This window comes from Ammodytes marinus (genome assembly GCF_949987685.1).
Source record: "Ammodytes marinus genome assembly, chromosome: 23".
NCBI lineage: Eukaryota > Metazoa > Chordata > Actinopteri > Uranoscopiformes > Ammodytidae > Ammodytes > Ammodytes marinus.
Genome location: NC_137227.1, coordinates 5395328 through 5411562, shown reverse-complemented (window position 1 = coordinate 5411562; position 16235 = coordinate 5395328). Strand labels below are relative to the sequence as shown.

Genomic DNA, 16235 nt, shown 5'->3' with positions numbered 1-16235 from the left:
CAATACCATATATTTTTTTGTTATTTAAAGACAACACTACAGTTTACCTTCTAATGATGTGTTGATCCACACATATTTGAAATAACACAGTCAGCAGTACTATTTCAGCTGTCAATTTATTGATCTTTATTGAGAATGGTCCAATAAATAGTTTTACACAGCGTAACCAATGAATGGTTCAGAACATCTCGACATCCAATCAGTGCTTAACTTTCCATGTTCCACGTCAAGTTGTCACATAACACAAAACCAGAGTGGAAAATGAAACAGCTCTTTCAGGATCAGTGAGGAAGAGCTGACATGGAGCAGGAGTGTGTTTGTTTCAAAACCAAGGGGGGGACTGCATTTCTCAGTTAAGTGGCTACACATGGAAAGATACAGTGCTTGAAATGTTAGAGACATTACCAAGTGAAAGCTTCAGTAGAAAAAACTACAGGTGACAAAGAAATGACAAGTAACGTCAGCCATCTTTGAGAGAATGTTAAGAACCTGTCTTGAAATTGCAAGATAAACTTTTCCCCCTTTTGTTTTGTTTCCTTACACCTGCCATGTATCTGTAACTGGTTATGACACCTCATTTTATCTAGAATTCAAATCCAAAAGCAAGTCAAAAGTGCCAAGCTACAATCAACACAACCTTTGTCAACATCATGTTTAAATGTGACCTGAAACTTCTATTTGCATTTGGATTTTAATGCCAGTTTAAAATAAGGCTTGGCTCTTGCTTCCCTCTTAGTGAGCATGTGGCCTCCCGCGGCCTCTGCCCCTACCGCCCCCTGGTGGTCCATCTGCAGAGCTGCGTGGGTTCTTGATGGTCTCATCCACAGACAGGATGAGGCAGGCTGCCTCTGAAGCTGCTGTCAGAGCATTGATACGCACGATGGCTGGCTCCCACACGCAGGCAACAAAGTTGTCTGCAATGTCCTCGTTGTTGATATCCACACCGTACCACATACCGCCCTGCAGACAAATGACAAACACACAACATTCAATTTACGTTAAAGCTGCAGTTGAGAGTTTCAGCCGTTGGGATCCCAGCGGCTGTTTTCCCAACGCTCTACCTTCTGTAGTTCCTCCCTCCGAACGACAGCTATGCGCGTTCATGTGAATTCAGTTACATTGACAGGAGACAAACACCATGTCCGATTCCGAGGTGATTAAACATTAGTAATGATAACTACATACGTACATATTGAGCATCTACATTTTAATCACAGACAGACCATGTATGTTAGCTTAAAATCATTGTAAGTGTGCTGGTAGGCCTAACAAAAGTAGCTGTAACAGCCAGGCAAGATAGCAAACTAATTGTAACAGAGCGGAGAGGTGTGTGTGTATCTCCTACTATCTATGCTCCTGCTCTGACCGCAGCTGGGAGGGGCTGCTGCGCGAGGAGCGGGCTGTGTGTCAGTGCTCCCGCTGCTCGTTGAGAAGAGATGATACTTGCTTTGGCGAAAAAAAGTCACCAATAACACCAGAAAAAAAGCTAGATTTGTCGCTTGTCGCTGTTATGAAAAGAAAAGTCGCCAGGGGGGCTGAAAAGTCACTAAATATAGCGACAAAATCGCTTTGAGTTGGCAACACTGAGCACAGGACGAGGGCTATATAGGGCCAGCGGACGTCCTGCTGCTAGCGGCAGGCAGCCGAGGGGCAGAGGAAGGGGACGAGGTCGCGGTCGGAGAGGTCTTGATGTGATAGGGCAAGAAGACATGGCCGGTGTACTTTTTTTCGAGCTCTCTCCGTCTCCCTTTCAGCAGTTAACTTTTCAACATTCGTCTTTCCTCGTTTTTTTGCTGTCTTAGCGGTGTTAGTTGTTGGTATCCTGGGAATGGTAAATTGAGGGTTCGTTTGTGAAGACATTGCTACTCGCTGTCCGCCGTAGTAGCCTAGTACCAAACAGTAGGCTAGTGTCAGACTGCTAGGGTCGTGAACGCTCACGCAACTGACGCATCAACGTCGTTGCCAAGGTCCCACAGCCAATAAGAACGGAGAATCTGACCTCGCTCTGATTGGTCAAAATTAACATGAGCGGTGGCAATTTTGGGGGGCAGCACACAGAGGCAGGGGGGAGCAAAGTGATAAAAAAATATTTTCAGACCACTTCACCTACATATAGCTGAATGGCTATTATGACAGTTTTGCCAAATATTACAGTAAAAAAACTCTCAACTGCAGCGTTAACTTCCTCTTTTCCAAAACTGCACTCAAAGTGCCCTTATGCCTAGTGCTTTATTGTGTGTGGTGTAGGATAAGGTACGGAATGCACGTTATAATTCCTACCGCTGCGTGTTTGGCGCGCAGTTTGTTGAGGATGTTGGTGGCGTCAAAGCCTGCGTTGTCACACAGCTGTCTGGGGATGATCTCCAGGGCCTTGGCGTACGCTCCGATCAGCAGCTGCTGTTTTCCGGGGATGGTCCTGGAATAATCCCGCAGGTATTTGGACAGCTCCATCTCGATGGCTCCTCCACCAGCTACAATAGAGTCGTTCTGGAAGAGGATAATGTACATTCAGTTTTTTTGGTCAGTTTCCAATACATTTTGTAGAGAGCAACCAATCAATATGGATTTTCCAACTCTGAAAGTGATACATGGATTATGTTATACAGCTACTTTGATTTAAAACCAGTTCTAAACAGCATTTTTTGGGACAAATTCAACAACATAAAATGGTTCAGAGCTAAATTTAGCTATCGGTAATCTCCGCATTGCACCCCTCTCCTGCTCCTCCTAAGTAAGATGCTTCCCCCATAAAAGTTTCATGACAACACAGCTTGACATCTCAACATTTTGCTAAACATCCAGTAGTGGCATAAAATATGATAAGTGGCACCACAAGCCTCACTACACGCAGACAGAGAAATAGAGATAAATGTTAACGCCATTGATAACAAGCTTTAGAAAAGAATGCCTTAACATAAAGTTTGCCTAATCGAAGGTCACAAATTAGTATACAGATTATAAATGTATTAATATCGTGATTAAACCAAGATGGCCTCCATTGCCCTCTTTAACAACAAATAAACAAAAACTGACACATTGATGTGTATAATATAAAACTAAAATCAAATTGTAACTAATGTTAACTATTGTAATATTGTTACACAACAAATAGCATCGAGGAATGGTAGAATTACCCATTTTTCAAACGAGACGCGAGAATCTGCAGATCTCTTTATACAAATCAAGTGACAGACTCCTGAGTCCTTATAACAACTTAACTAAAGAAGTCATAGATGGAATTAACAGTCACAAAATTCTGTTCATCAATTTACATCGTAATGTGCATAAGAGTGAGCCTTCTTGGGAGTGACTACAAAAACACGCACACCACACACACACACTGCATTGTGGACCCACCTTAATGGCTCTGCGTACGATCATGATGGCGTCGTGCAGCGATCGCTCCGTCTCCTCTGTGAACTGCTCTGCCCCGCCCCTCAGGAGGATGGTGCACGTCTTGGCCTTGGTACAGCCCTTGAAGAAGTTATACCTACACACAGACAGAGACCATGGTAGGAGTTAGCAGTCCTACAGGTCAGCTCTAAAGATGGGGTTCTCTCAAGAGCCACGGGCTAAAGATCTCAACTGGTCCCTCTTACCTTTCTCCTCCGACCTGGACCTCCTCAAAGAGCTCACAGCGTCCCAGCACGTCGTCTTTCATGTCTCCTACTGACGTCTGGATGGAGCCGCCGCACGCCTGCACGTCACACACAACCAGTCTTTATCAAGCTCATTACTTTTTTTTTTTTTTTTTTTTTTTTTAAACCTACCCATCTTAAATAACGAGTAAATGTAATTTTGTGGTGAATAATTGAAAAACATTTAGCTGTTCTGTCACAATACTTTAAACGTTGATTCTTTTCAGTGAGTCTGATGTAAACAGACAGCTGGAAGCCGTAACTATTATCTAATCAAATGCTGAGACTTCATCCTTTAAAGATTCAGGTGATTTTGTTATATAGTAGTATGGAGGGCGCCCTGCACCTATTTAGATATAAAAGGCTCATTCTAAGATACTTTTTTAAAAAATACACATTTTGAAGTGATTATACACTAATCAAAACATACTTATGCATATTATATTCCATTTCTACCAAGTCTGTTCTGAAAAACGCCAGTTCCCTTTATACACTGCACCTCTAAAGGGGTGTGTGTGTGTGTGTGTGTGTGTGTGTGTGTGTGTGTGTGTGTGTGTGTGTGTGTGTGTGTGTGTGCGTGTGTGTCCTACCATCATGGTCCTCTTCAGGTCCTCCTCCTGCACCCTGCCAGCACAGAACAGGTCTCTGTCTGCAAAGTACTGGGTGGCCACATCGCCGATGGGCAACTTGGACAAAACCACCTTGGCTCCTGACAGGTGGATCTTCTCCAACTTGTCGTACAGGATGTTCCACTCTGCGTCCACGATGGCCTGGTAGTCCTGCAGAAAAGACGGTTAAAAAAACAAACCCAGGGAGCAAGGAGTAGAGACGTATATATTTGATATTCTGATGCTGTGTTTTCAGCCGTCTTACCTCTACATTCTTGACGCGGACCTCTGCGTTATCTTTCTCAGCCTTCAGCTCCAGCTCCACATTGAGTAAAGCAATCTTTGGGTTGTCGTAACGTTTGGGCTGCATCTCAAACCCGGCGTAGGAGAAGGTCTTCTTGAACGCAACCCCATCAACTAACTGAGACTCCTGTGAAATTGAATTATTAGGAGTAAGACATGGGTGGCTGACAGACGTAAACTTGTTTATCTTGACCTAAAAAGGTTGTTGTCATATCATGTAGTACACCAATAAAGAGGTCAGTTTTATGTTGGTTTAGGAAAAGTAAAGGATGCAAACCTCAAGGGCTCCTCCCTGGACCTTCTTGATGCCAATCATCTTCAGAGACAGCAGCTCGTCTAGAGACAAGACAGCGTCCACCACCATTTTGGAGAAGAAATCCTTCTGACCGGCAATGAGCTTGGAGTTCAGCGCTGTGGCTGCACACTTCTCCAACAGCTGCCTCTGCTCTCTGAGTGGACACAGAGGAAGACAGTTTATTTGAAAACGCACTACAGCAGTTTTACAAAGCTCTATTCAACTACAACATATGATACATCAATGGAGACATCAAACCTCAAATGCTAAACAGCTGCTATGTGGTGGATGCTAACACTTACTGCTTGTCGTCTTTCTTCACAGGGACAGAGATCTCCTTGATCTTGGTGACGGCGAGGTGAGTGGCGGTGCGGAAGGCTCTGATGATGGTCTGAGGGTGGAGGCCTTCCTCCACGTAGGACTTGAGCTGCTTGAGGAACTCAGCAGCCAGGAGAGTGACTGAGGTGGTGCCGTCTCCTACCTAACCATGGTACAGAAAAGAAAAAGATGACGTAAACCTACAGTCTCTGTGTTGGTTTCAATGGATGTTTCTGTTTTGTGTCAGATATCCACATAGATTTGAGAAGAGAAACTGCCTCAAAGGTTACAAACACACACACACACACACACACACCTCAGCATCCTGGGAGCGAGCGATATCCACCAGGGTCTTTGCTGCAGGGTGAACCACATCCAGCAGCTTGAGGATGGTGGCTCCGTCATTGGAGATCGTGGCCTTTCCTGGAAAACACAAACAGATATTTTAGGTGAGGAGGATGAATCCCTACGGTCCATTCCTTCATCTTAATCCTCTTTCACACATAGTTCCCAGTAAATCCCAGCACCTCTAGTGATTTTCCCTATTCACACCTGCAGCTCTATTCCGGAACATTCCCATATTGCGGCTGCTCACACATGACATGGCAATGCCGGTAATAGGTGGCGCTAGACGTCCAGCTGGGGGTCATAATACACCTAGCAGTGTCTACACCTAGACTGACAAAGTCAACACTAAGAAATAGAAGGTTGACCACGGCAGATGACAGGTCAATCCTGTCCTCGGCGCACACAGGCTTAAGGATGTAACTACATGCGCCTCCCAGTAACTTTCAGCTTTCAGCCTTCCCTACAAATGCACGAGGTTGTGAGATGGTACATTTCTGAAAAAACTATTCTGGCTTTCATTCACACATGACCCCTTACCGGGCTAATGCCAGAACATTACTGGGAAAGGCTGTGTTTGTATGAAATCAATCATCGGTTTATCAAATCAATCCTTGTCTCTCCTCACCTCTGCCGTCCACCATCAGTTTGTCCATCCCCCTTGGCCCCAGGGTCGTCCTGACGGCCTCAGAAATCACCTGGAGAAGAAAACGCCCAACCAGGAACATTTTAGGAACAGATTTAAGGCACATTTAGTAGTGAACATAGAAGAAAAAAGTAACTATCCTGACCTGGCAGGCATTGATGTTACTCATGAGCTGGGGAATGCCCTGAGACGTGTCTGTCCCCTCCTTCAGCAGGATTACTGGTGTGGGCTGGAGAGAGAGAGAGAGAGAGCGAGAGAGAGAGAGAGAGAGAGAGAGAGAGAGAGAGAGAGAGAGAGAGAGAGAGAGAGAGATAAAAGGCAGAAGTTTAAAGAAATATTAAAAAAGGAAGCTATAACCGTACAGGAAAGGAAGTGAGGAAATAAAAGAAGCAGAACCCAAACCAATAACATAAAATATGTATGTAGAATACTGGGGTAATAGTGTACTGTATACAATTATGATTTCAACTGGCAAAAAACTGCCATTGCAGGTGAAGTGGTTTAAATGTATAAACCGCACTGTGGAATTTAATTCACTGATACATACATCATATATTGACAATATTTGTATGATCCCAATGTTTATGCAAGTAAAAATATTGGGGAACACTTTTTTCAAATTAAACATTGAGATTTGGCTTTTTTAGAACATTTCCATCTCATTTAGCTGATGCTTCCACAATGAAGGCACAAACTCAGAACAGCAAGAATCTTTAAGTACATTCGCTTCAAATAAGCCAAACTACAAAGTGCTACATGTAGGTGTAACATATTTGTGAAAAAAAAAAAAACTGCATTACCATCATCTTCTTAGCCAAGGTGCAGTGCAATTTACTTTGCATTTAATATAGTCCGCTAAAACATAATATCCCAGATATGTTCTGATATTACTGTGATTTTCATTTCAGCCATATATCTCAGCATTAACACAAACAGTGTATAAGTTATGGAATTATCACTTTACCATTTAAGGCTATACCCTAACATGGTCAGACACACACAGGCTGCTGCTGGTACTGTCTACGGCTGCAGGGTGTGTTGGGTGTGATGCTTTTGTTACCGTCGGACAAGCATGCAGCTGAGTGACACTGTCAAATGTATGTTTACAGTCTACTAATAACACTATTCACTGCAGAAGACAGCACATCATAGCATCTTATCAAAGCCCAAACAAAACACCACTCATTTCTCATCATTAGCTGGTAGTTTATAGCAGATGACGGTGCTTTTTTTTTTGTCTGGTCTTTGTTTATTTCTCCATCAGTCAGACAAGGCTCCAAAATCTCTCTGCGAACACAACTGCCATTGAGTGATCAATTAACCGAGCAACACATTTACATTCACTTTAATAGGTTGTCCGTGCTTGCTCTTTTTAAATTGTTTCCTACGCAGTTACTCACTGGGAATACAAAGAGGCTGAACACAGCAGCTAACTCCATAACCCGGCTGACAAAGCTGCAGTAACAGACGCTAACAAAACAAAACGACACATTATTTAGAACCTCAATGACTCGTTCAAGCCGTCAGCAACTCAGCGTAGTTTATCTTTTGACAATTACAGCAGCATCACTGTTAGCATCGCATCCGCCCATTGATACAGGCTAACCCTACGAGGCTAACACGGTGTCGCTAACAATAAAATATCTTCAGTCAGTTTTTCACAAAATAATTGCTTCACAGTGTCGCCAAAGGGCAGTCCTCAATAATAAGAGCGGTCCAAATCCAAATGCGCAAGGATAAAGTGAAAGATGGACATGGATTACACATTTGAGTTCGGGGCATGGATGCTAATTCACTCACCATCATCTTTGCAGTTCCTTCGAGAAGCTTCCTACCGGCAGACTTTCCCACAATGCAGTTCGAGATCTGAGCTGTCGGGGGATGCGTTCAAGAACACCACACAGCGCTTTGTCAACGATGGGAAGTTTCTATATTACGTATGTACAGTAAAGCTGATTAATTAATAAAAACACAATCCCTATTATCATGGAGCCCCTCTGAAGTTCTGCAACAAACAATCACATTCATTTATATTTCCTGGTAAATGTGTGTTCTTTTTTATTGCTCTTATTTGAATAATAACTGGGGTTTTTTAGAGTTATATTTTATCATATATATTTTTTCAACATTGCGTCTTTCAAAAGTCTGTTCATTTTATAGTGGCATTATTCCCAATTGCGCTTTCATTTCCTGTCATATCATGTTTCATAATCTTTTTATTTATTTGTTAATTTGCACCTGTTTTGCTTACATATGAATCATTGCTATCTAATATCCTATCTATTCATTTAATGCTCAGTACTTTGGGGTTCCACACTGTTGCCCAAGGAAAGGTGTGCTAATGTAGGATCTCATAATATCATAATTATCATAATATAATGATATAGACCTACTTTAAACATCACCTGTTGCTTGCTTTAATTTATTAGATCTGTCGAGTCTAAAAAAATAATTAAGTGAGACAACCACAGCCTGGTCATCATATCACGTTCCCGTTTCCAAGCATTTTACTGTATGTAAATATTTCCTGAAACCCAGAGTATTGTCACGATATGAATGTTGACGTGTGTGTTTGTTTTTTGTTAAACAAATTCCTCAGGTGTCATTGAGTATATTCATAGCTGGTTTTATTATATTAGGCAAACTCTCTGAAAGCACTGCCACCTGGGACTTATTGCACACTCTGATGGAAACAAAACAGAATGAGCCAAGGTACACTGTGGTAAATTTGCATTTCTTAAAAGTACAATTGTCCAGCTGCACTGGATCCTAAGTTTCATTCAACTGTACAATTGTTTTCATTTGGTCTTGTCACCCCACAATCGAGGCAAATTTGAGCTTCATTAACATAGTTTCAAATGTAACCAAACATAAGCTAAAGTCCCAGATTTATACTGCAATAAACTTACGGCATCTCCTCATTACAATCTTTTGGATTTATTGAATTGTAGTTTTTGTCCCTTTATACAGCAGAGAAACAAATAAAACTACTAAAATACACTAACAAACAACCATAATAATGAAAAAAATGATATGGCCTCAAACTTGAAAATATTTAAAAAATAAAATAAAAACAATAACATTTTACATTCATTAATATGTTTGTCACCATTGTATAGTTATCAATACACCTTCAAATGTAGTTACCATATATATATTCCTTTATCGGTCTAGGGTAAAAAAGGTGTAGCCTATATATAAAAAAATATATATGAAAACACACAGGCCTATATAATGTTAAGACGTGGTGAGGCAATTTTGAACGTCTACTGAAGTTACCATATATGGTTCGTTGTACAACATTAAAAGATGTTCGGAGCTATATCTGTAGGCCCTGGTGTCTATCATAAATCTACTGGTGCCTTTAGAGGTGACATCTTTCTACCATCTACCTCACCCATAAGGCGCCATTAACCCAACGCGTTATTCAAATTACAGTGGTGACATCCCATTTCCAAACATGATCCAAGAAGTTGAACTAGGCATTTTTTGCCATTGTACATGGCAGCATACCTAGCTTGTGCATGTAGAGCAGAGGCTGCAGGTAACTACAGCTGTTGGCTGCAGCCATGGACATGGCTGTAAACTGACACTTCATTGTGTGGGCTTCAACATGTCCAACAAGAAACAAGGTGATGATCATAGGGAGGTAGTTGAGGGTGAGCACAGCCTGGATGATGACGATGGTGGTAAAGGCCTTCTTCTTCATGGCATTCATCTCTCCATTCACCCTCTGCTCACTGCTCCCTTTCATCTTTCCATCTCCTGGTGGAGGCTTTTGCAACGTTTTGAGGACAGACAGACTACAGAAGGTGTCTATGACTAGAACGGGGATGAACAACCCACACAGCACATAATTGGAGCGCTCGCCAACAGCAACCGAAGCCATTATGATGTAAATGCACCAGGAGACGGCCACACATGACCACCTGTATCGAGGCGCCTTCAACCTGCAGGGAGGGAAGGGAGGAATAGGGAGGACAGAGTCGCACATAATGCAACACATGATTCAACACATGATAAACCACATTGAACTCAAACCAAGGCTATATGTTTTAACAAGCAAATTACAAACACTAGCTGTAGGGGAGAACGGGGTAAGTAGGCACACTTTTTACTCTACTGAGAATTGCTCATCACCTAAACATCTTTCGATAGTCATTCCTACATTACATTGAAGCTTAAAGTGTTGGCTTGAAATGTGTACCCCTCACTTTTTCTATCTTATTGTAATAAAAAAGAAATTAATCATCGAAGACACCCTAACACATTGTGACAATCAACCCCATCAAGGGGTCGGTTGTCATACACTATGGGGTTGTTTGTCACAATGTTATCTTAATGGGAATAATCTTGAAAAGAAGGAAAGAAAGTAGAACTAAATTTGAAAATGCAATTGCATTGTCAAGTTGACAAATAGGCCTATATAACTTACTGTAGCCTTGGCAGCTTGTCTAGTTTGGGATGCACTGGGTTGTTTTGATTTTGTTGCCCTTTTTCCTTTGCATGCTAGCTGCCTTTTCCTGCTCTATTCTTTCCTTCTTTGGGGTGTCAGTGAGGATGCAGCTTGACAATTTATTTCGTTATTGGGTTCCTTTTCTGGCTGTAGCCTTTGGATAACTTGTGACAACCAACCCCCCCAAAAATGTGACGACCAACCCCAACTTGAATTTTTGCTAGCATCAATGCCAACAACCATCTGACAACTAATTAGCTTGCTAACCACAATCTAAACTATAGTTTACCCTTCACACTTTTTATGGGTAACAAGTGTTTTGTTATAAACCCATTGTGTAAAAGCCTAGAAGAAAAATACTGAGGAGCTAAATATTTTCAATTTGACATGAAAAACACAAACAGTCCTCTCACCTCAAATTCAGCAGTCTAACTCCAAGGAAGACTATGTAGGTGACCTCTTATCCCAATTCTGGATATTTACATACCAAAATTTCACAGACAGCACCTTCTGGTTCCGAGATATAACGATTGTGACAACCAACCCGTGTGACAAATTACCCCGTTCTCCCCTACTTGTTGTAGAGACATGAATATTCATATTTTCCTGTGTTTTCATCACACTTAGGCAGTGGCATGCAAGGATTCTCTTAGAGGCATGGGCGAAAAATGAATAAAGGGCACCTCCTCAAATACCCCTCTACCACACAATGCAGTTTGAGGGTATAGGTTCCAACCAGACAAAAATTGTGTGCTGTGTGTGTGTGTGTGTTTACCGTAGATAGAGGATGGGCCGCACCACAGCCAAGTACCTCTCCACACACACCAGGGAAAGGAACAGCGGCTTCAGGATAAGGACCAGCCCGTTCAGGTAGGTCACCACCGTCAAAAGGGCCGGAACCAGCAGCAAGTAGTGGTTGACAAAGAACAGAGGTATGGCCAGGTAGAAGGGCAGCTGGATGAAGCCCAGGTGGAGGGGGAAGAAGTCTGCAGGAAGGACACCGGATGCCTTTGACCTTTAACGTAAATGATGTAGTACATGAGAAATAAAGCTGCAACAGTACTGTAAAAAAAAAATCAAAACAAGACAATACAACAAAATCATATTATACATAAAAGGTTTTAAAGGTGCAGTGTGTAATATGACATCAAGAAAGTTCTACAAAGTTCTAGAATGCAATGCTCCCTGGGTAACCCCAACCCTTTAGAATAATAACAGAAGCTACAGTGGCCTTCAAGGACAAGAACAATTCTACATTTTAAACAATGCACCTGATGACATTCCAACTATGACACTTTCAAGATGGCGGCCCTAGGCCTTGGTCCAAAATATGCAGAAATATGGACATATATGAGACCCTTTCTAAGGGAAAAAATTATAATTCTAAAACATTTCTCAGCTATTATGCACTAAATTAAATGTACTTATGGATATTATAACTACTTTCTACAAAATCTGCTAGGAAATAAAACCCAAAATTCTACACACTGCAGGTTTAAATGTAGGACATTTAGGTGTTTATTTGACTAAAACTTTTCTGTTTGTGTCTGTATATTTCTCCTATCCAACTGTGTTTTTTCAATATTATGAACCAGAAAGCTCAACTTCTAAATCACTTAGATCAACTAAACTTTCCATTATCATTCTCAGCACTATTCAGGGGGTTAACAAAGAAGGACGTGTAATACATTTTGTTCTTAAAAACGTGCCGGAAATGCCTTTTTAAGACCTGTACATAGTGTTTTTTTATCTGTTCTGCGAAAACTTTGGAGTAAATTCACACAAAAACAAAAAATAATTGTTTTAATCTAAGTAATCAACTGGCAAAGTTTCATGATGATATTTATGAGCCTATCTCTGGCCGTCTGTCTGTCTGTCTGTCTGTCTGTCTGTCTGTCTGTCTGTCTGTCTGTCTGTCTGTCTGTCTGTCTGTCTGTCTGTCTGTCTGTCTGTCTGTCTGTCTGTCTATCTATCTATCTATCTATCTATCTATCTAGTCTATACATTCTATTCTATCAATTTGAATGCCCATCATTAAATTATATATTAAAAAAGGGTGTAGTATTACACACCATAATGTTATCAAATAAAGAAAAAAAAGATACACCTTTTCCCGAGGATGTCGCAGATGAGCCAGAGGTTTGACGGGACACCGACCAGGAACTCAAAGCAGAAGGTGGAGAAGAGGATGGCCAGACCCGCCGAAAGTCCTGAAACTTCAGCAGCATCATCCCCAGAATAGTCACACTCTCCCCAGTAATATTTTGGAGGGGGGCGAGAGGAGTTCACAGCAGATCCAGTCATACTGCAGGGGAAGACAAAGAGAGACAGGGGGGCAACAAGGGTTTAAGTACAATGGCAAACCCAGAGGTAGATCATTTGCACCTTATACACTTACAATCAGTCAAATAGATGTTACGAACCTTTCAGTATCCCGGGTGAGCAGTGCTCTTGAGGCAGCCGGGTTCCTTCCAACTGTTTGCTCAGAGATGAGGGTTCATTTTATATAAGCTGCTGCCTCCAGGAACACAGAGGGTGACAGACACATGTTATCACACACATTTGCATGAAAATGACATGAACCAGATGCATACGGTGAGCCCTGCCCTACTGTATTCCGTGAGCAAGTTGCATAACCACCGTATGCATTTATGATCAATAATTTGATTGTAAGGGGGCGCCCTTAGCTCAGTTGGTAGGGCGTCCCCCACATGGGCCTCGGCCAGCAGCGGACCCGGGTTCGATTCCAGCCCGCGTTCGTTCTCTGCATGTCACTCCCCTCTCTGCCCCATTTCACCTCTGTCTCTACACTATCAATAAAGCATAAAAATGCCAAAAAATATCTTTAGAAGAATAATTTGATTGTAAGTTCTTTCTTCACTAAAATGTATTTGATAGAAACCAAACCAAGAGACTGCCATTTGATGATGTGATTTGTTCTCGATCACAGGGCATTTATTTCTATAGCCCCCTTCATAAACAAAATAAATAAGTAAATAAAAGGGAAATATAATGTAAACACAAACAGAATAAAAAAAAATAGCTTACAGTTTTTCTCAGTCACCATCGTTTATGAACAAGATAGTCAAATGGCTTTGTCAGTTTTCATTATGACAGTTTATTCTCTCAGTGTTTTCCAATGCAAAAAAAAGGTCAGAACTCGGTGACACTACCTGAAAATTCTCAAGACAGCACTATACACTACTTGTACAGCCATTTGAAAACTACAGTAAAGTTACACATTGCTGTAGTAAGGGGAGTAAGTGAGTACAAGACACTGAATATGTATGTTTCACATTTTTACTGTATATGCTCTTTGCAATTCTACAGCATTGTGCAAAAGAAAAATACACTTCAGTCACTTATTTAGAACAAACATAAAAAAACACCCTTTTGGTAGAGCTGTGCACAAATGCGAACAATATAACAGGACATATTGTAACTGAACATATATAGGTAAATCATTCTGGCACATCCAGACGTTCCTGTCTGTCTGGCCACATATTTTCATCTACATCACAACGGATATTATCCCTTGCAATGCAGCGAGGAAAGTACAACTAATACTTCACACACCTCCTCGTGAGTGAAAGCTGAAGTCCACCTGAGAGCAATTGTTCAATTTAGGAGACATTTCCAGGAAAAAATGATAAAGAAAGGTATAAAATTAGCTTGACAGAATTTGATAACTAGTTCAACAATTTTGTATGTAATGACTCAAGCAATGAAATGAAGACTATTAGTTTTATTGGGAACGACTATTCAGCATCCATAAGTATAGTTCATTTTGACTGACATGATGACATAAGCAAATGTTATAAAACAGCAGAGAATTGTATGAAAGCATTTGCAATTTGTTCAGAGGAAGGAGAAATTGCTACTATGATGTGCTCAAATGACTAAATGTTGCGGAGGTTGAACTAATAGTTATGAGAATTTTCATTCTGATCTGAGAAAAGCACCAAAGCAACTGAGAAAAACTGTAAGATAAGCTTAATATAAGAGAAAGAAAGAAAGAACATGTAAAAAAAGCACGAGTACAGTTTAAACATAATCAAATTAGATATACAATACAATAAGCTCAAATGTAATCAAACATAGGCCAATGAAAACAATTAACAGTAGGCCTAGTTATAGTAACATGCAAAATATGAACGCCACATAGCGCCACAACAAAAAATGGTAACAAGTGTTCTTGAACGCAGCTTATGGTACGTCTCGCAGCGTTGCTTAATGCAGACCTCTGATTGGCTTACTTCGTGACTCTCCTGCTGCAGTGGGCTCAAGAAAATATTCAGCATGTACCGCGCGGGCGGTGCTCTAGGTCTACTGTGTGTTCCTTTAGAGCAGACTCCACCCGGGACAGATGCTCTCACTGACAAAACGCGCGCTCACATTCTCTTACCAAGGACTCGCGCGGAGTTTGGATATTGTACACATATCGGTGGCGGGAGATGTTGCACAGAGGCAGATAGAAACGATATCTGTCTTTCTTTATGTAAGAAGCAGTGTGAAATTAAAGCAGCAGAGCAAGAAACGGTTGCGACTATAAACGCCTTCGCTGGAGGGAAACGCAAAGATGGAGGATTTCGGGATTTATGCGGTTTTTGGAGTGAACTGCCCACCTCAGAGGCTGCTGAGGTACGATATTATAAACCAGAAATGTTTGCAACAGTTTTGTTATAAGCCTAGTGAATATGTATATTGTGTCTGTAAACATTCATGTTTCTGAACCACGCTCAAGCGTTATTAACTTTTTATTTTTTTAACTTACGAGTTTTGTCTCGAGCCCCTTTCATAAATCTCCGCATTGGCGCCTCTTTAAGTGTACCGTGTGTATAGAGAAATGCACGTCACTTAGCTGCCTTTGTGGAAAATACGCCAGTAAACAACACGTTCAAACCAAATCCCAAGGCCCGTTTTTATGCATTAAATAGAGGTTGATAATTATTTGCATTGCTTTCTTTCCGTGTCAGCGCTGAGGGCTCGTGCAGGGTGTCTGTTGCAGTTCCACCTAGTGTCCGCCAGGTGGTGCTGTTCAGCAGCGGCCCGTGGGAGGAGAGGATCTGCGTCAACGCGGAGCTCAACGATGCCGACAGGATGCCCATCACTATCGGAAAACTGACTCCGTATAACAAGTAGGTTGACTCTAATGTCGTCAACCATGATAACATTGTGGCATCTTATTTAGATAGTAAAAGTCGCTTGTGTCGTGATATGTTTGGGTGCTGTCTCCCACTGTATTCATATCGTAATATAACCTACAATCTATCACTAATCTTTTCTTGTGTCCTCCCAGGTGCCTGTCATGGGAGCAGTGGGAAGAGGAGACGTGGACGGACAGCGTCACACTGGACGTCACTTTGGAAGGAGGAAACCTGGTAAAGTTCATATTAAAAAAAATACAATACAATAAAACAAAGCTAAGATAAAATCTATAAATACTGTATTAACACAATATGATATTTATTAATCCTGTGCACTTTTTTTTCTCCTCAGGTCAAAGCAGGTTGGTCAGAACCACAGCTCATGGTGGCAGTGACAGAATACACACCAAAGGTAACATGTGCAAATGATTACTATTACTAATATTAGTGAAATAAGACATTGATACAGCAAAATATCC

The 16235-nt window shown here is 41.4% G+C and overlaps 2 protein-coding genes across 2 annotated transcripts in view; one reads left to right on the top strand and one right to left on the bottom strand.

Annotated features, from left to right (window-relative positions):
* Positions 1-97: 97 nt before the first annotated feature.
* cct7 (chaperonin containing TCP1, subunit 7 (eta)) lies at positions 98-7998 on the bottom strand. Its single transcript, XM_080052254.1, has 12 exons — positions 7954-7998; positions 6299-6382; positions 6136-6205; positions 5479-5585; positions 5147-5325; positions 4827-4998; positions 4512-4676; positions 4229-4417; positions 3600-3697; positions 3358-3490; positions 2281-2487; positions 98-960 (listed from the first exon to the last, which is right to left on the bottom strand). Exons 1-12 carry the CDS (start codon positions 7957-7959, stop codon positions 733-735), a joined length of 1638 nt encoding a protein of 545 aa, XP_079908380.1. The 5' UTR covers positions 7960-7998; the 3' UTR covers positions 98-732.
* Positions 7999-15071: 7073 nt separating this feature from the next.
* The window catches only part of krcp (kelch repeat-containing protein), a 6207-nt gene continuing 5043 nt past the window's right edge, over positions 15072-16235 (top strand). Inside the window, exons 1-4 of the mRNA XM_080052252.1 lie at positions 15072-15250; positions 15586-15747; positions 15909-15990; positions 16109-16168. Coding sequence (XP_079908378.1) covers positions 15189-15250; positions 15586-15747; positions 15909-15990; positions 16109-16168 — 366 coding nt within the window. The 5' untranslated portion in view covers positions 15072-15188. The remainder of the gene's footprint in view (positions 15251-15585; positions 15748-15908; positions 15991-16108; positions 16169-16235) is intronic.